Here is a 20521-nt window from a genome sequence, read left to right on the forward strand (position 1 = left end):
TAAGGCGAGGTTCCACTGTATGTACAATTAATTCAATTTAACTGAAAGCAAAACAGCTTGAACAATTAGTCCATCGTTTTATTCCTTCATTTGAGTCTAGTTACTTTACAGTTGTTCATTAAGCTGTCACGTTTAACATCTGTCAATAAGTGCTACTTACAAAGCTCAGTTGTTTTAAACCATGGCGACGGAATGACAAATCTTAAAAAAATCTTAACCTCACTAGCTTTGTTGCTACGAATTGATTTGTTCCGTACATTCTCACAAAAACACTTAGCCTTACGATTATTAGAAAAAAAAAACTCCGCTTGGCCAAACATTTTTGAAACTGAAAAGCAACATAGAGATGATAGTGTTCATGCTATACCATAGCATTTCAGTTTTCCCAGTGTGTGATAACCATGCTCACCGCTACCGCCTGTATCCCCAAACCTGAGCTGTTTAACTGGCAGATGTGTCTTGTCGGTGAGGAGACCGCTGTCTTCACGCCATACATTGTCATTCTTATCACAGTTACAACCATATCCACCCGCACATGAGTTGGTAATCCCGCATGCGCACTTACCACTGCCAGGTGATGCTCCGCCCCAATACGTCATCTTACTAGAATCACGTGACACCCACCAGGCATATGCTCCGTACCTAGTAAACATCACTGAATCATAACACTCGTACTTGATAAACTGCTCACAGTGTGATGACACTCTGGTGAGACTCGCCAGCTGAGAGAGACTCGCTCCTGTGTAATGAATGTCACGTGAGTAACTACCAGCACCACCATACCCATGCACGTGCGTTCTGCTTTCACTGTCGTGACTGATGACTGTCACGCCAACTCCATTCTTGTCACTCATGTCGCAGTAAACGGTGAATGGTGTAAGGCCTCCCGCGCCATCTGGATCAATTTTGCAATTTCCGCTTACACTAACGTATTTCCTCCTTGCAGAACAGGAATCCGTTATGATGGGACCGCACTTAAAGCCATCCCCAATAAAGCCACGGTCACACTTGCACGAATATGATCCACGTTCATTTGTACAACTGGCATGCTGATGACAGTCATTTGTATTTCTATCACATTCATTTAGATCTGTTGAACAGACCACATAACCATAGTAACTTTGTGTGCTGATCACCACACTTTTCTTTTGTTAACATTTCTTAAAATTTGGTTTTACATCAAGACAATGTCTCCTTGTCGAAGCTTTAGGATGTATTAAGATGCAGTGGCTCGTGTCTTGTATTCTACGAGAACAAGGCGCAGAAGCTCTCGCTCATGGAAAACAAGGTGAGTAAGTGGTTTATATGTTTTAGTAGACGCACTAAAATATTACATACAGTCTAAAAACTTTGATGTATGTTAAGCACAGATGCACACTATTTTTTTTCTCTAAAAACTATCCGCAAATGGACAGTAATACGAGAACCAATCAGGCCAAGGATTTGAACACATTAAGTCACTAAAAATGTAATTTAGAATTCTTTCTGCGTATTCACTGTTTGTTTTACCTATTTTCCTTTATTTTTTTCTATGTGTAAATTTTAAATGTGATGTTCAAACTCTGTTGTTGCTGCTGCTGTTGTTGTTGTTGTTAAATACATGTGCAATTTTGATAAATCTCCGTAAAGTCATGATCAATTTATGTCCCGTTCTAAGGTTTGCTGATATTTTTGACCCTTCTTCCACCAAAGCACAAAAGATAACAGCGTGAAGAAACATCCGCAGGATTCGTGTTATTTCAAAATCTGCTATTGTTTACGACTTCTAATTTGCTTTAATACGCAATGATTCATATTTTACCTTTCTTACATGTGTATGGATGACAATCACTACACTGCACGTCATTCCATTCATAGCTGTATTCCACACCAAGTGCGTGCACACAATCTTCTCCTCTGAAATTATTTGGCTGATTTTTGGCCCAAGCTGTAAAGTTTCCTTCTCCTCGATCCACCCAAGTAAAGTTGCCTTCTATGGTTCTATCATTCAAGCCCAGCCAAGATTTCGCGCCAATATGTCGATGCTGTAAATAGACATTTTCTTCATCGCTACTGACATCAACAAGGACCGAGTCTTCTTGTCGACATTTTTGTACCGCTGTGGTCCAGTTTGTACAACTGACACTTGTGAAGTAGCAGTAGCCATTAAAGTAGCTCCAACCAGGATCACAGATGTCTGAGAAAAGAAAAAACATTTGTCAGCGCTTTATGTTCAGTAAATGGGGAGGGATTATTTCTTAGCTCTTTTTCATCTGGGCATGACAAAAAAAAACGTTCTTACCTGTTACGACGGCATAACTAACTGAAACTGGATCATATCTTGTCGCAAACAGCTCCTTGACACAAGTTCTGAATCCAGACGTATTCATGTTCTACAAATATGAAACAAACATAATGCTATAGTCATTAATACTGCTAATAATGATGACGATGACGATGACGATGATGATGACGTTACTGACAAAATTCGACTGCAAGAGCAGTACTTGTGGTAATTTTAACGGAAGTGAATTTTTCTAAGTAATGATCTCTTGTTTGTACTACAACATTTTATAACCTGGAAATGGGAAATAAACAGAAAAAGTTATTTGACTCGGTAACTTTAATTAACAATAATCTGTTTTAGTAGAATTCTAACTGAAATTTGTTTCAAATAACGGTTTACAATTATTTCTCGACGTATTATTTAAGAGTCACTGACTAGAAATGTCGAGAATGGCTGGCCACGTTAGAAAAATCGAAAATCCTGAAACTTTGCCTAAAGAACGCTTTTAGGGAGCTACTTTTGAAAATATTATTCCGATTTTCTTAGAATTTACAGTCTTCGAGAAATTCGCAAAAAACGAAAATATAGCTTTTTGCCTCAGTAAATATACTAAAAATATTTGGAAAATTGACAAAGTTCTCAGTATCTGCGTCGACACAATTTACAAAACTAGAACACGGTGTAAACTTAGCATAAGAGCTTTACTTTTCGTCTATCTAACAATAGGAAGTTTTAAATTTTTCAAACATTTTGAAGGATTCCGTCGACCGTTGAAAAATTGCCTTTTCACGCCCTTATGAAAACGGCAAAAATTGCGTAGTTTTACGGGTTTAAAACGCATCTTGGTATGTCCGATATGGAACTAAAACAAATACTGTGCAAAAGAGTGTCGTTTCTACTATGACAACATGGAAAAACATTTCTGGGCAATCGAGGTTCACACAGGTAAAATACAAAAGTTCGTGACAGTCTCTTCTCAAATTTGCATAACGCGGTATGTTATAAGAACTCTATTGTTGAGCACTCTAGTCTGTTTTTGTTCCATCTGTGGGCCATGCTTTGGGGGAAATATACAAAAAGAGAGTTGATCCATGTCGTTATTACAACATTGTTTCAGTATTTCACGCAAGATACAAAAAAACTATAGAGAAAGCCCAAAATATAAGTTCAAAGTTACATAGATTAAACACGCTACATGTATTACGTGACTGGCGTCACGTAAGATATATTTTCAGTTAGCTCCGATTGGAATTCCCCGATTATTGAGGCTTAGACACTTGTTTATAATAGAAGCATATAGGGGTTTGTCTTTCCCGTCTATACACACTCGATTAGTCTACAAATATTCGAAAGGAGACTGGTCTTTTAAAGTATTTTTTAACCATTGTGTCTCGATTTTGATTTTGATGGAAAACGGATTAATTAGATGCACTAAGACCAAGGAAGCAGGTTTTCTTGAACAATAGAGTAAGACTGTCTGATGTCTATCCCGCGATCTGACCTCGGTTGGAATTCGGCCTAGTCCAAACGTCGTGCTTCTGCCGTGCCGACCTCAAATAAATTTGGCCCGGCAGTGCATGACAAAAAGCTATGAAAGATTCAAACGTCGAATTTAATTCAGTCACGCAGAAGATCGGAAGAAGTTTGCTTTGCTGAAGACCTTTTTAAATGCTAGAAAGCAACTGCAGCTGATGCAGCAGGATATGAATTCACAGGGACGGCGGAGTCTTTTTTCAAGTGAAGGAGGGGGAAGCGGTGGAGGTGGGTAGCTTGAAAAAAAGTAATGCCGGCGCAAGTTTGTAGAGGGATCTAACGGCATCCTCCCCTCAAAAACATTTTAAACCTAGGAGCTCGGAAATGGTATTTTTGACATTCTCCATGGTGTAGTTCTTAACAAAATCAACCTAGTGGATGAACTATAAAATGACAGGTACTTTTAGTGCATTTACAGCAATATATTTTGAAGGTATTGTGAGCTTGATACATCTTTCTCAGCCCTCCATGATATATCACGGCCTTAGTACTGACTGACCTGCGCTTTTACACAAGCCCCCCGTGTGTGGGAAGGAAGCGCACGCTGCGGAAAGGTTAAAATTATGTAAACATGAAAAGCTTCCTACAGATTTGGTACGAGGTTGTAGCTTTGTAAATTCTTGGTAAATCTGTAGCCAACCAGACTTTTTCGTTTTCTCTTCTTCTTCTTTATTTCTTCATTTGTACCTCATACTAAAACAAAATAAAATGTCATCGTGGTAAAAGTTGAAAGGGGGGGGGGGGGACTTAAGCCCCCACCCCGGTTCCGCCGTCCCTGGTTCAGTTCGGCACGTGCATGACAAGAGCACGCCGCTCGAAGCCAAGTCGCGCTACTGCCGTGCGGAACGGCATTAGGCCTGCCGTGCTATAAGTAGTCGCGCCGACTTGACTTCAGCCTGCCGAACTGAGTGCATGCATGGTTTCAAACGTCATGCTACTGCCGCGCTTGAGTCGAAGTTCTCGGTATTCGCATTGAAACAATTTACAAGACTAGAACACCGGTTAACCTAAGCATATTGAAACCTTTATATTAAATTAAATTTTGAGGGGTACCGTCGACTGTCGAAGAATTCAAGCCCCTATGGAAACGGCAAAAATTGCGTCATTTTACGGGCTTAAAAGGAGTTTTAGTTTGCCCAATATCGGGTCGAAATAAAGACTTTGATTAACTTTTGGTCTTCTTCAATCGGTATTTGGAACAAAAAATCTGGGCAGTAAGAACGCGCGCCACCAAACACAAACGTTTTTAAGGCTCGGTGAACTGATAATGCATAATTGACGAAAATTGAAAAGTCTCTTTACAGAACGGACTACTCGATATATTTCTAACAATGTTTTTGTCGTTGTTAGTGTCTTCAATTACTTAGCCTTTTGAAGATTAACCCCTAAGATGTACGACGAGCACCCCCGTTATTTTTATATGAGTCCCCCCCCCCCCTCAAGCGAATGAATAAAGTTTGCATGCCGTGTAGCGCGACTTGGCTTCGGCGTGCTCTTATACCGTGCCCAACTGAATTCATAGCCTGCTGCATCAGCTGCCGTTGCTAATGTTTGTAGCATTTAAAATGGCCTTCATCAAAGCAAGCGTCTTCCGATCTTCTGCGCGACTGATTGAACTCGACGTTTGGAATCACCGCTGTTCTCTTGTCATTGCCACTGCCGGGACAAATTTATTTGAGGTCGGAACGGCAGAAACGCGACGTTTGGACTAGGCCGAATTCCAACCGAGGTCAGATCGCGGGATAGATTTCGAACAGTCTTACTCTATTGTTCAAGAAAACTTGCTTCCTTCGTCTGGCTGGATCACGTTAATAAAACCTCTTCGTTTCATTAATTGCATCTAATTAATTCGTTTTCCATCAAGATCAAAATCGAGACACATGCTAAAATTTACTTTAAAAGACCAGTCTCCTTTCGAATATTTGCAGACTAATCGAGTGTATATAAACGGGGAAGACAAACCCTGATATGTCTCTATTATAAGCAAGTGTCTAAACCTCAATAATCTAGAAATTTCAATTGGAGCTATAAACTGAAAATATATATTAGGTGACGCCAGTCACGTAATACATGTAGCGTGTTTAGTCTGGGTGACTTTGAACTTATATTTTGGGCTTTTTCTGTAGTTTTATGTACCTTGCGTGAAATAATGAAACAATTTTGAAACAACGACATGGATCAACTCTCTTTTTGTATATTCCCCCCAAAGCATGGCCCACAGATGGAACAAAAACAGACTAGAGTGCTCAACAATAGAGTTCTTTGAACATACCGCGTTATGCAAATTTGAGAAGAGACTGTCACGAACTTTTGCATTTCACCTGTGTGAACCTCGATTGCCCAGAAATGTTTTTCCATATTATTATAGTAGAAACGACACTCTTTTGCACAGTATTTGTTTTAGTTCCATATCGGACATACCAAGATGCGTTTTAAGCCCGTAAAACTACGCAATTTTTGCCGTTTTCACAGGGGCGTGAAAAGACAATTCTTCGACGGTCAACGGAATCCTTCAAAATGCTTGAAAAATTTAAAACTTCCTATTGTTAGATAGACGAAAAGTAAAGCTCTTATGCTAAGTTTACCCAGTGTTCTAGTTTTGTAAATTGTTTCAATGCGAATACCGAGAACTTTGTCAATTTTCCAGATATTTTTTGCATATTTAATAAGGCAAAAAGCTATTTTTTCGTTTTTTGCGAATTTCTCGAAGACTGTACATTCTAAGAAAATCGGAATAATATTTTCGAAAGTAACTCCCTAAAAGCGTTCTTTAGGCAAGGTTTCAGGATTTTCGATTTTTCTAACCTGGCCAGCCATTCTCGATAGTTTTTTTAAGTCAAGAGACCGTAAATGACCTTCTTGTAATGTTCTCAGGAATTTAACTATCCATCTGCATTAAAATGTTCCTCCAAAACTTTGGAAAAACTAAAAAACGTCGTCATGACACAGACGACCTCCAGCCACTGCACACGGATAGCTGATAGTGTGCAGTAGCGCAGCCAATCAGATTGCAGCCGTTTGCATTAGTATTCAAGTAGAATTCTACTAATATGTGGTAGACACCGATTGAAACACCAAACAACACATATCTAACAATGAATTTCTACACGAGGGGAAGAATTTTACAAAAGCGTATATTTCATAAGTGGTTGTAAATAGCAATGCATTATGTTTTACCTCAATCCATGTTGTGATACCGTTATGAACTGGTGCCAAGTTTCCACTTGCTGTTGTGCTGTGATTGGCTGATACCAGGACTGATGGTGTATTGTTATAACTTCGTACAAACTGCACAAACTATAACGTGAAAAAAAAAATCTAATTATTCTTATCTGTATGTGCATTTTACACCGCAAATGCGCGCCATATTAGCGGCAAGTCATATATATTGTTAGTACATAGAGGGAAACGTAGAGAACTACTTAAATACTTAAATTATTTTCATCTAGAATTACATCTAGAGACAAAATTCAGCTTTCTCAATTTTTCCTGTCGGTTCTTGATTTTCCATGCGGTTGCAAACTTACCTCGCAATAAGCGTTGTTGTTTTCATCTGTTGGTGGGTTTGTGTTTGGAAACTTGACAGAGCCATGTTCAGTGAAGAGCGGTTTGTGAAGTTTAGAAAATGCCAACCAGTTCTGTAGTAAAATGACAGGGATTTAGTATAGGAATTAAAACAAATTCTTCTAGACTTCCCCGGGCAAAACGTAGCTTTGAAAGCCTTAAGAAAAGCTGAGTCCAACGCTGAAAAAAAAAAAGAAATAGACTATTTCTCAAAACCGGTCCCCTATCAGATCTTATCACCTGGATTGCATAACTAATTACAAAAGAATTGAGAAACTTTGCGTCAAAGAGATTCATTCTACAGATTCAAAACTTAAGCTTATGGTCCTGCTCCACCTATAAATGTTTTCTCAATAACGGCACTACATTGAAACCGTTCCGAAGCAAACTTTGGAAGGGGAGAGTTTTCTTGGTCTCTTTTCTTTTAAGGATAGTATCCCAGCATTTTCCAAGTGGTTAAAGGTGGATAAATAGATAGTCTTTCTCTGCACAGCCTTAACGGACTGAATCATTTGTCGTGTTATTTTGTTATGAACTACATACCACACTAATGTCTTCATGTTTTCCATCAAAGTTTTGCAATTCTCGGAGGCAGACTTTAAATGAGTCCTTGGTTATATCCTCTGTCCAGATCAGCGCGGCATCATACTCCTTACCAGTCCTTAGATGTTCTGCTGTTATGAGTACTACAGGTTCGTCCTTAAACTTGTTCTGAAAACGTACGAGGAGGAAATGTGAAATCAAGTTAAAGAAAGTAACATCACTTTTTAACAGTGTTCCTAACAGAAAATACGCTTCAAACAATCGACCCAATCACCATGAGATATACATGTCAAGATGAACCAAGACCATGGCAAGGGCTTTCACCGAAAAGCTTTTCACATTTTAAGGCGTGATTGTTATAGCTTGAGTGTGGACCAAGGGAAAATGCTATTATCAACTTTTTTGCACATCAACAAAAACATGATTTACCAGGAAAATCTGGATAAGCCGCGCGAAAGAGCGAATAATGACTGATTTTTACTTTAAGTGAAATTATATTTCTCGCTGGAATGTCACATAGTCTGGAAAGTTTCCAGTATAGCACGGTGCACATTTTTCTGAAAATACAATAACTTCACTAAAAGATGAAACTTTTGTCGAAAAATTACCAAGCACTGTTATACAGGTTACGGCAATTTCATTTTTATACAGTTGTTAACTCGTTCCTGCGCTGTAATTGCACAAGAATTCCACCAGACATGAAAAATCAAATTTAAGTCTTCAGGTTTGAAATTTTTCATCAATCCTTTCAGGAAAAGAGGAAAAGGCAGCTAATTCTACCTTGGGAAAAGTTACATTAGCACAATTTGTTCCAGACCACCATTTCTGCATCTTGATTTCTCCCGTCATTCCTTCGGGCGGTGCTCCCTGATACGCCATCCAATCAACAGTCGCGAATGGATTAAAGTTCTTACTCTTTCTCCCAGATTGCATTGCACAAACTGTAAAATTCTTTGTATTGATGTTTTCAGTCCAGGAAGTAATGGCGTCGTGCACGGTTTCAGAATCGTTTAGGTTCATGTGATTGACGGTTATCTGCACATGTACCGGTTTATCTGGATAAAAGCGGTATGGCGGAAAAGCAACCGTCTGACAGCTTGAATCGGACCACTTTGGAACACGAAGAAGTTCTACTCGACCATGCACAATTGGGAAACCTGTCAATGAATCGAAAAATTAGTTTCTCTGATCATTTGTCTTAACTGTCAGATCTTATTTTAAGTAACTAACCCATAGAAATAATGCAAGCAAGCTCAAAGACAACTTGAATCTTCCACTTGATATCTTTAGATTTAAATTTGGAAAGACTGCCTTTTATGTAACTCAGCGAAAACGCAAAGAATATGTCTGTGAATAAATGCTTCATTGTGTCTTCTTGGGTTTTACATATTACTTGTAAAATTTATCTCTCTGGTTTGGAATATAAGTGTCAGGAATCCCGATCAGTTTGAGTTTCCCTATCAGACTATTAGTTTCAAACTACTGAAACTGGAACCACGTGCGCTAGCACCGATAAGCCATCCGCCTCTTGCGAAACCAGATTAATTAGAACAGACACGTACAATGTTCAAAGAAACCCTTCCTTACCCTCACAGCTTCCTGGATGATACACAAGATTATTCTCCAGTCCTCTACAGTAGTACAGCTCATGCCAGCATTTGTTGTCGTATGTTGTTCCATTCGCTGTGCACACTGGGTCATGATAGGAAGGGCAGTCTTCGTAACACACACAGCGAGCTTCATGAGCGCTGAAAGTCTTACACACTCCAAATGATGGACAATGCACGTCAAGGCATGGGTTCAGGTCTGCAAAACAAAATAATATTTTGGAGTTGGTTTGTGTGAAATAGAGGATATCACGTGGAACATTAACCGCTTTTTTCTGATTTGTCAAACACAAGCCGTTTTGCCTTTACTACTGTATTACAATTCGATTTCATAACCAGGGAGTACACCGTAACAACTAATGATATCAACAAGTGATCAAGTTTGAAAGATTTGTTCCTAAATAGCCCAGTTTATTATTTTAACAGTCGTTAACAATTCCTAGTACTGAAGGTACAGTCGCTCAAAAAGCTGTCAACCCTTCTGAAGGTCATTTTTAAACTCATGGATACACGAAACGTAGAAACGTGTTTGTTGCGGGGACTCTGATATACAAATATGTCACTCACTCAGGTGTAGACACTGTTCGTAATTAGTCGCCCGAACGAGAGCGCCCGAGTTCGACGCCATGTTGGAATAGTAACCGAGCCCGACGCCATATTGGAATAGTAACCGTGCAGTCAGTATCGTGTTTGCGCGGTTACTACTACTCAAAGCCTGCATCTTGCCATCCCGAATTGATGATCGTAGCTTTTACACGACCATTAGGTGTTTTGCTAAATGAGGGGGGTGAATAGGTTTTCGGATCGACGGATTTGGCCTTAAAAAGCGCACGGATTGTGGATTTTTGCGGTAAATCGAGCTTATTCGCGGATTTTGAAAACGTAGTGGATCGTGGATCAGCTGTGAATTTTAGCGCGGATTCCGGATTGCGCCTGTCTTGATGTTCCTAATCCAAATTTGGATCACAGATCTTTCTTAAGCCTTGGTCACTATATTAATGAGTTCATCCAAATTTTTTCTTTTTTCAAACGAAGCGCATTTAAATTCAAGTGTGAGACTGTTATTAGAATTGCACTGTGGTATAGTCATCAAGCATGTTGCCTTCTTTACTTTTTGTGCGAAATTAACAATGGCATTCACATTTACCAGTTTGCCTTTGAACTTCTACAATTCTGTTTCCGGATGTGGTTGTGGTTTCGGATTTGTACAAAAATTTTGTTGGATCGGCTGATTTGCATGCCCCTATTTACCCCGCTCCTAAATTGAAGTGAAGTTGATTTCGAATGTTCGAATTAGTACTATGGTCAACTTGAAGGCAGAATTTCATGAGCATTTGACTCGTCCAGGCGTTAAACATGACCAGGGGATGAGCATTTGTTTGTTGGAAAGTGAACGTGGTAAGCTTTGATGAGAATGTATGAGAGAAACGAGCAACTTTTAATGAACGAAACAACTATTGAAAACATCGGCACCATTATATAATATTGTAATTTTATTTTTATAATTTATTTTATAATTTATAATTTTTATAACTTAGTAACATCTAAACCTGAGATCAGCCGAAATATTGTTTTAAATATACGACATTGTGTCAGCCTCGCAGTAGTCTTTGACTTAATTATTATCGTTTTACTTTTGAAGTTTGGCTGATTAGATCTCCTGTGAGATCCAATGTTCAATCAAGCAGCAGCTTTGCAGTTTATAACACTTAAGGACGGTGCCTATTAAATACAAAGGTTTTTTCGCCAGGTTAGGACCACGCGGAAAAAGTGGATCTTTGCAAGGGCTATTGGAATCCACAAAGAAAACTTGGGGTAGCCACGCATTTTTTCGAGATAATTAACCTTTAATCTCTACAAAAATGCTGATATCAGCATTTTTCTGAAAAAAGAAGCATAGGATATTTCTTCACAGATTTCCTTACAATTCGCCTTTACATACAGAAAAGCAAACACATTTATAAAGATCTTAAAACTACATTGTAAATGAAAACAAAAAAAAACATTTTTGGTATGTTTTTATTACCAAAATCGTTGCAACAGCGCTTTTAGCGTTTCTGACAGCCTTCCTGTGTTTCAGCTAAAATACAGTCTAAATACCTTTTGCTCGCAACCAGAAACTAATCACGTGTTGAATAGGCTTGCCACTTCTATTTCATAACATAAAATGTAGGGGTAGCCACGCGTTTTTTTTAGTTATTGATCTTTTTTGAAAACTTTTACGGTGCCCGTTACATTTTCTCCTGTCACCTCCCCAGTAAGTAAAACATTTGCATCTCTCACACTTGTTTTGCGGGCGCACTACGCCATCTGCAGGTACATGTTTACAGCTGGATTTCAGTATAATTCTCGACAGATAACAGCTTTTTTTTCACCTGGAAGATGTTAAAAGTTAGTGGTTAGCGATATGCTGCTATTCTGGCGTTCCGGTTTAAGTACAGGTTTATTTCACTTGATTTGGTCACAGCAGGAAAATTTTGCTTTAATTTTAATCGTGTACTTGGTAGCGTAGATGATTGCGTTAATGTGAACCTAGCACTAACAAAAGTAGGCACCGTCCTTAAGTTTTTCATGTTGAGTTGTCCACGTTGAACCAGCATCGACTTAAGTTTAGATTAAAGTTGTGTTCTCTATACTTGTCTTGTTTATTTTAGTACATTGATCTGAAATCTAAGTGGGATATGAAATGCACATAAACTTGGAAAGAAATTGCCAAATACTTGATTTTGATAAGCTTAAATGATTTTTACCCTGTCTTTTGTTTACACTTTTGCTTCCTGATTGAAAAGATTTTTCGGATCAACAATGAAAATGCTTGTAAAAGAGGCGACTTATTTTGATGTATTTTGCGTGCAATATACCTAGAGACGAGCGGTTCCACATTGGAAAAGAAGTGCTGTCTCATAAGAAACCTTACCTATAGCCTTGAATGAAATGCAATGAAAAACGTTTGCAAGCTCGTACGAATTGAATACATGCAAATTTTCCCAGCAGCCAGACAAACATCAACATCAAGGTCTGGGTGTGGGGGAAAGCGGGAAGGGGGGGGGGGGGGGGCGGAAGTACTCATGATTGTTTGGACAGGAGTGTCCTCTTTGACCCAAGAACCCTTAGCCTTTACCACTCCATGTTCAGCTTCAATTTTGCCACCTTAGCTATTCTGGACGTATGTCTTTGTAATATGTGTGCAACAAAAGCCAACGAGAAAAGCCTACGCTTTGTGAGATAAGTGCGACCTTGCGTAGTACGAATTAACCTAGCTTGTTTTAACAGCCTTTAATAATACACCAGTAATTGCAAGTTCACCAAATATAAACTTAAAGAATTAATGGTGAATTTGTAAATTATTGAACCTTTCTCCTTAAGGGTGACAGAGCGTGTAATGATGCGATTTAGTTTTATCCAGGGTAAGATTACAGGTGTATAAACAATACATTATACAAACCTCCAATGATGACATAGCTGACAGACAGAGGGTCGTGTTTACTTCCTGATCCACTCAAGTCTTTGACGCAAATCCTCATGGCTGTCAAACCAACTTCCTGAAGGAAAAATGAGATATATTACACGTGGCTATCTTTAAAACGAGGAACGGGGAATCGGGGAATCGGGGAATCGGGGAATCGGGGAATCGGGGAATCGGGGAATCGGGGAATCGGGGAATCGGGGAATCGGGGAATCGGGGAATGGGAATGGGGAACGGGAATGGGGAACGGGAATGGGGAACGGGGAACGGGGAACGGGGAACGGGGAATCTTTAAAATCGGGAATCTTTAAAATGGGGAATCTTTAAAAGCGGGAATCTTTAAAACGAGGAATCTTTAAAAGCGGGAATCTTTAGTGGGGAATCTTTAAAAGCGGGAATCTTTAAAATGGGGAATCTTTAAAAACGGGAATCTTTAAAATGGGGAATCTTTATTGAAAGCGGGTGATTTCTTGTCAACCACTGTTTTGACTTTCCGTCCTTGTTCCTGGTTTTTGTGATAAAAACGGCTTCAAACGACCCTTCCCCTATCACATCTTGTTCGCTGAGATCATTCCACTTAAACTGTGGAAGACCTTCAAAGCGACCGATTCTTTCCTCTTTAAAGTGAATGCAATGGGCACTTTGAAATTGTCTTCGCATGACTGCATGGCGTTGAAAGAGGTATCATTAAGCACGCAATGACGGATTATACGCGAAATTCGCCGTCACATCGTTCGGGCATCGAGCATCGAATTGCTTTATTGCCGGTTTTCAGCGTCATGCCATTCAAAATAAACAAAATAAGAATCAAAACAGTTTAAATGATAAAGTCCAGAATCTTGAAGAGAAAGAAGGTAAATATGCAATGACTTTCGCTAAGATTCAGGTCACAGCAATGTTTCTTACGCAAGACATGTGGAGAATTTTTTTACCCAAATTTATAGAGGTTTTGATGGAGACGCCATGCTGGCGCCCATCCGGATGGCGGCCGAAAACCAACAGAAACATCTGTCACTGAGTTTTGCTACAAAAGCGTGAATTTATCTCTTCAGGAACTCAAAAACATTTTAAAAATAATACTTTTTTTAATACATGAACTGTTCAGATAGCCAAATTCCCCGAAATAAGTCACTCTTTTAACCAACATGACAGCTTTCTTGCCCGTCATGTAAATGCCGCGTCACGCAAAAGATTAGAAATTCAAGCGCAGTCTATTACAAAACCAAGAACCCACTTGGAGCAAAAATTTGTATGACTATTAGTTTTCAGCTGCTCTTACACATCATGAAAGTAAAATCTCAGGATGATTGATAGTTTTGTAGTTTGAATTTTAGCGACGTCATGTGAGGGGACTGTTGATTTATCGATTAAACAATCAAAAACGTGTTTTCCCTGGCATATATTTGTCGTTAAGTCGTAAGTCCTTCCATTAGCACATGATAAGGCTACGACAAATATCCATCGCTGCGAAACTAAACGTCACAGTCCGGAGTTAAGATAAATCCAGGCGGTTAGATTCTTTGGTCGGTCTAGCGGATCTCAGAGTGAGAATCGAGATTTGAACCGCTCCACTATCCCGCTAAACCGATGTGCTTTAATAGCGTGTAGATTCCCGCTTTTAAAGATTCCCCGTTTTAAAGATTCCCGCTTTTAAAGATTCCCCATTTTAAAGATTCCCGCTTTTAAAGATTCCTCATTTTAAAGATTCCCCGTTCCCCGTTCCCCATTCCCATTCACATTCCCATTCATCATGATTCATCATGATAGCCATTACACGTCATGTAAACTTGTAAAATAAACGATTTTCACACATTGTTAATAGGATAGAGACTTTTTAGACCACTGCGTTTACTGTTTTTACCCGTTAGTTTCCGAGAAAATAACAAGAACAAACTGCCATCGATAAACATCCAATACAGAGTTATGTCATACCTCGACCCAGGCCGTTATTATGTTGTATTCTGGTGGAATGTGGTTTTTCACTTTACGATCGTAATCATGATGAACAGACACAAGTACAACTGGTGACGCATAAAAGGTGGTGTTGAACTGCATTTGCTGTGAAGAGAAACAAAAAATGCGTTTAAAACAGTCAGAAGATAGTCTTGAGACAACCACTCTCGTAATTGAAATTTTGTTGAAAGCGATAATGTGTTTGTTAGATCACCCTTTAAATTTGCAATAGCTGATAATGCTAGACTTATCAGCTGAGATGAAAAACGTGTGTGCGATGACCGACACCCGCTAATCAAATGCACTTACTTGACAGAAGCCATAGTTATCGTCACTTGATGGGTTTCCTGTGTTGGGGAAAAACGCTTCCCCTACCAACGTAAAATTAAATTCAGAACCATTGCCAGGGAAAGCAAACCAATCCTGTGAAGAAAAAAGATAAGTATTTTAAGATGTCTTCACCAAAGACATCATAAATTCTAAAAAAAGCAGCAATCAAAGAAATCAAATCAAAGCAGTAATCAAATCTTTACACTAATGGAATATTTAAGTCTCAAAAATATATTAAAAGTATTTCACTTACCACAATTGTGTCTTGATGTTTTCCGTCAAAAGGCAAGAATTCCCGGATGCAAACTTCGAAACTTGCAAAATTCACGTTCTCCAACCAAACATACATTGCGTCATAAGGCTTTGTACTACGAGCATACTTAGCTGAGACAAATACAGAAGGTCTTCCACCAAAGCTCTGTAAATTACGCAAACTTATTTTACAATTGATGCATTGAAGGAGCTAGTCATTGCGTTCTACGACCAGCTTAAGTACATGAAATTAAGCACAAAATTTCGGAGTTGCTAATGAACTGTAAGCAAAGGAGAAAGTTAACGGCGAGATTAATATTGCTCGAGAATTATTTTTAGCACATATTGAGGAATAGAAAAATTAACGGTAATCCGGCTCATTACTGAAGCATATAACGATCCCTTTCCAATTACTGAATTAGTGCTTCAGCTACCTTGAGAAGAAGGAAATAGCATGCTCAAAAGTGTGTTATGATAATGCGTTTTAACAGTTCGCTAAAATGAGAATTTCAGCTCCACTTGTGTTGTAAACCATGACGTCAGGTTAGGTTTTTGCAAAATACTGTTTTGGATTCAGTAAATTTGTTTCAGTGTCTAACCTGTGAGAATGTAACTTTGTCACATTTGCTTTCTGTTGTCCACATTCCTTGAGAAGTCACACTGCCATGCAACATTTTTGGATGATTTTGATGGGCAAGCCAGTTGATAATTCCAGTTTTATTTGATCCAGTCCCTGTTTCACGTGAACAGACCTCAAATCCACGCGTACTAATGGACTGAACCCACACAGCAGAAGGCGAGTGAACACGTGAAAACTCTTCACTGTGGCTCATTGACACATGCACTTGAACCTAAAGGGATTTGGAATTTTAATATATTAGTAACAGAAATTTTATTTATTAGTTAAATAATCTATACTAAACTTTAGACCTGAAATTGCTTGTCTGGCAACTACAAGCCTTCTGGTTGAAGTTTCAATATGCTTCAACTTTTTCAGTAAAACTAAACCTGCACATGGAAACAACTTTAATACTTTAAAGTTTCTAATAAAACAGCGTTTAAACATTGAATGATTTTCAGCCATTCTGAAAGGCATACTTGCCTTTGCCGATCCACTGAACGCTTGAGGAAATGCAACGTTGGTACAAATAGCCAGTCGACAATTTAGAGGAGGTGAACATCCACTGCTGCAGCTCCAATCTTGAAAAGTTTGCGACATGTTGAGTTTGCCAGTTTGCAGCAGAGAAATCCCTGACCAGACAAAACGGTAAACTCGTGTTAGCTGACAAACACGTGTATTAAGTGTTAAAAACATAAGGGCAGGACATAAATGGATAAATGCAAATGAGATGCTATAAATATAAAGCAAATGCTAGGTCAGTTTGAAAGCCAAATCCCGTTTTATTTAGGAGTGGATATAGGAGGAAGGGGGGGGGGGGGCCGAGGCGGCCACGGTCCCCATTTTTTTCTTGTGTTTTTGACAAAAAATGGGCAATCCGTCTTTAGAGCAGATTTTTTCATTCGGTTAGTGAAGGGGGTAGCTTACGCTCTGCCGCAGATCCTTTAGCCCCCTCCATCTGAATTTTCTGAATCCGCCCTGATATTGTGAAGAAAATCGGCAGCGTGCGATCTCTTGTTTGCAGGAAAACTATATATCAAGCATATAAATAAACGGCTCCTATAAACAACAAAGAGAACAACAACAGAAACAAACGAAAACAAACTGCCATGAAAAAATGCAGAGTTACGACAGGCTGAGATTAAAATTAATTTCAAAAATCAGTTTAGGTCCCAGGTAGATTCACAAGATACAGCCAGGACTTAAAAGGTCATCAGCTAGCTACAGCTTCCTCAGTGGCGCCTAAAACGTCAGTAACACATTGTGTGCCGACCGTTTCCAGTGATACAAATAAGTGTTATTCTCAGTGATACGAATAAGTTTAAAACTTGTAGAACGAACTAAGATGTTAAGTTGGAGGGATATGCGTAGCTTCACTGAATACGTATTAACTCGACAGTAACATCAGATCGGGTTAAGCGACCCACCGATGAGAAAATAAAGTCCGAAAGTCTAACTCAATCTGACTTCAATTTTTTTAATTAGAAAAAAATGGTATTCACATTGCAATGAAACCAAAGAAAAACAAATCAATTTAAACCTTCTTTTTGACTGTTAAACAGGATTTAGTGCACCGCAGAATTAACGTGATAGGCTTTTTATAAAAGCTGGCATTCATCGGAACCTGCCAAATGCAATAAACATTGAACAGTATCCACTTCTCGATGACAAACAAATGCGTCAAAGATTTACGGTAAGCTTAGGCATGTTGGGTTTTTTTTTTTTTTTTTTCTATTTACAAGATGAGTTCCTGCACATTCGAACAGTTTTCAGGAAGACCTGCCAAGTGGCACTTCGACACCTTTTCCTGACTGCGAAGCTCGAGTTAAAATGCTCAAAAGTGATACTTTTTAACCTCCAAAACACTTCAAGAACGGATAATACGTACGGTTTTGCGCAATTAACTCTCGCCCCTCCACCCAGTCTCTCTGGTGCGATAACGTAATGAGTCAAACGTATCAAGTTGTATCTAGCTAGAGACACTTGTATTTGATCAAAAGTTTTATCGCTAGAAAGTAGGTTAACAGCCAGTGTCACCTTTAAACGATGTCTTTCTATAGTAAATATCTCCTTTTACTCGAGACTAGTGCAATTTGTCCGTGAAGAAACAATGCCAAAGCTGGTTACATCTCTAACAGAAAACACCGCAAATAAGTTTGTTTTGGAAACTGCTCTAGATATATTCACAGCCACCAGAAAAGAAAAGATTATTTCGGGGGCGAGTCGACTTGAGTCTGCTGCTAAAATGATAATGTCGATGATACATTTTACTATTATAACACTGCCGCTGTTTTCGACAAAGAAAATGTTTTTTCCCTAAACTGCACGAATATACAGTACTACGAATTAACATTGAATAAAATTATGGGTGGCATTTTACACAAGAATAGCTAATCGATCCGGATCAAGGAACATCTTTATCGAGTCTATTTTTATTCGAATAACAATAGCAATTATAACCGAACTATGAGATTAATTCTTGAATAACGAAAACAGGTTTCTTGGCTTTTTATGGAAATGCTTGATTCTAGGAATATATATGACCAATAAGAAACTTTCAAGAAAGTCTCTAAACTTCCTCAAGATTTAAAAAGAACAATGACATACAAACTGTAACCTAAAACAATGCGGTTTTGAGCTGTTTTGCACTGCGTGTAAACTGCTATCCTATAAGTTATGTGAGAATCGTAATCTTGCCTTGAACTGTAAAAGTAACATTCATCACCAGGAATACCAAAACCAGCAAAACCGAAGGCGAAGATGGAAGACACATTGCCGAGCGCATCTCTTCGAGTCTGGAGGGGAACTGTTCTTTGGGTTTGTCAGAGTGTTATTTTATCACGACTCAAACTGGCATCATACGTAAGCAGAAGGAATGTGCATCTTGATTATATTGTTTGCAACTGGATTTGTGCAGGTCAGGTTAAAATCACACTGAAGGTGCCAGGTATTAAAACATTCCTGAAATTTTGACACGACTTGAGTTAGAAACGCACGTATCGTGCGAACATTAGCAGGTACAGACCGAACACCCAAGTGGGTAGCTGTGGTACATATTAAAACAACGCGGAAGCTTTATAAGCACAGGTTGACGGTGCTTCAGTTAACTATCAATGTGATGCGATTGGCGATGGTTAAAAGTTTATTCGTGGCTGGCTTTGTGACTAACTTCGATACATTTCCTCAAAAGATTACAAAAATATTCTGTTCTGTGCAATAATGTAAAGGGTAGGGTGGCGCGACAGGTAGTCACAAAAGAGATAAGCAACAGATAATAGGGTGGGATGAGATTGTTTTGAAACAAATAACTGGCACAAAACATCTTAATGACTGGAGCAGTTAAAAGCTTAAGGGATTGACGCTAAATAAATATCACATTATCACGAAATGGGAAATCATCATCACAGACAATGGTACATCAGGGAACTTGCGGCCTGTAAATGCAAGTACGCAGTGAAAAGTACAAGCACCTACCCGGTACTACATTTAAAGAAAGTAAACTTTATGAGTTTCTGGACATTTTACAGATAAGACTTGAACAAAATATATTTCTAGCATGTGCTTTTGGTAGAGCTGAAAGGCTTTTTTCAAAGCAGATTTACAGGTCAGGTTATAGTTACCTGTGGGAATAATTCCAACAACAAATCTTATCACGGAATGGATAAAGGACTCACCTTGCAGTTGAAAATTACACCCAAAATGCTTTCCTAGTACTTTCGAAATGAATCGCATCGGTACAATGAATGATGGCAGGCGGGAATCTCAAATCAGTCTACCTTTCAATAATCGGGTGCTTATTCATGGTGCGCTGAAATGGTGCCAAGTCAAGACCTAATTAACATATTTACGTTGCACTAATTAAAGCAAACAGGGATTAGATACAGCACGCTTAAGCACGTTTCAGAAAACTTTTGTCGTTCTATATGTTCGACGGTGTCAACCTTCCGTCCCGAAGGCCTCTATATCGCTTGCGTAGAAGGTATGCAGAGAAGCGAGCACATTAAATAACGATTCTATCTCCTACTACGTGGTTTATCACAGACTTAGAAATTAAACTCCAACAGCCGAGGATAGCTTGCTCTAGCCCTTAAGTTAACAAGCCAACTGAAACACAACTTTACTCAATGTTGGGATACAAATCTAGGTCATTTCAAATGTCCAGTTTATTTCAAACAAGGGGCAAATAATACCAATCAATGGCATGCTATAAAGTCACTCTCAGTGGAACATATATGTAGCTAGCAAAGCGTGCATCATAATCGCATAACTTGAGTAAAGTAAACATCGCTTCCCACAAGAAATCCATTTTCATTGACCATGTTACAAAACAATTGATTCATGCTTTAAGCTGTACTTATGGATCCACCTGGGAACTCAAGAAGCTAGAG

The 20521-nt window shown here is 38.9% G+C and overlaps 1 protein-coding gene across 2 annotated transcripts; it reads right to left on the reverse strand.

Annotated features, from left to right (window-relative positions):
* Positions 1-57: 57 nt before the first annotated feature.
* Positions 58-18992, reverse strand: LOC110048125 (uncharacterized). Of its 2 annotated transcripts, none has more exons than XM_089298542.1 (15): positions 18831-18992; positions 16617-16765; positions 16114-16365; positions 15516-15680; positions 15242-15355; positions 14912-15037; positions 12959-13055; positions 9494-9712; positions 8687-9063; positions 7907-8074; positions 7327-7437; positions 6977-7096; positions 2282-2372; positions 1811-2176; positions 58-1090 (listed from the first exon to the last, which is right to left on the reverse strand). In XM_089298542.1, the coding sequence occupies exons 1-15, from the start codon at positions 18916-18918 to the stop codon at positions 357-359; spliced, it is 3177 nt and encodes a 1058-aa protein (XP_089154668.1). In that variant the 5' UTR covers positions 18919-18992; the 3' UTR covers positions 58-356. The 2 variants fall into 2 exon arrangements, with proteins under 2 accessions (XP_089154668.1, XP_089154667.1); XM_089298541.1 differs by having other exon boundaries at positions 1802-2176; positions 18831-18990.
* Between the last annotated feature and the right edge of the window lie 1529 nt (positions 18993-20521).

Source organism: Orbicella faveolata, unplaced genomic scaffold (genome assembly GCF_042242905.1).
Source record: "Orbicella faveolata isolate gen_17 unplaced genomic scaffold, um_ofav_v1 contig_3, whole genome shotgun sequence".
Classification (NCBI taxonomy): Eukaryota; Metazoa; Cnidaria; class Anthozoa; order Scleractinia; family Merulinidae; genus Orbicella; species Orbicella faveolata.

Coding starts and splice junctions, on each gene's coding strand:
- LOC110048125 (XM_089298541.1), bottom strand. CDS start 18,918: ATGCGCTCGGCAATGTGTCTTCCATCTTCGCCTTCGGTTTTGCTGGTT. Junction 16,766..18,830: donor TGTTACTTTTACAGTTCAAG/GCAAGATTACGA, acceptor TTGTCTGGTCAG/GGATTTCTCTGCTGCAAACT. Junction 15,356..15,515: donor AACATCAAGACACAATTGTG/GTAAGTGAAATA, acceptor TTTTCTTCACAG/GATTGGTTTGCTTTCCCTGG.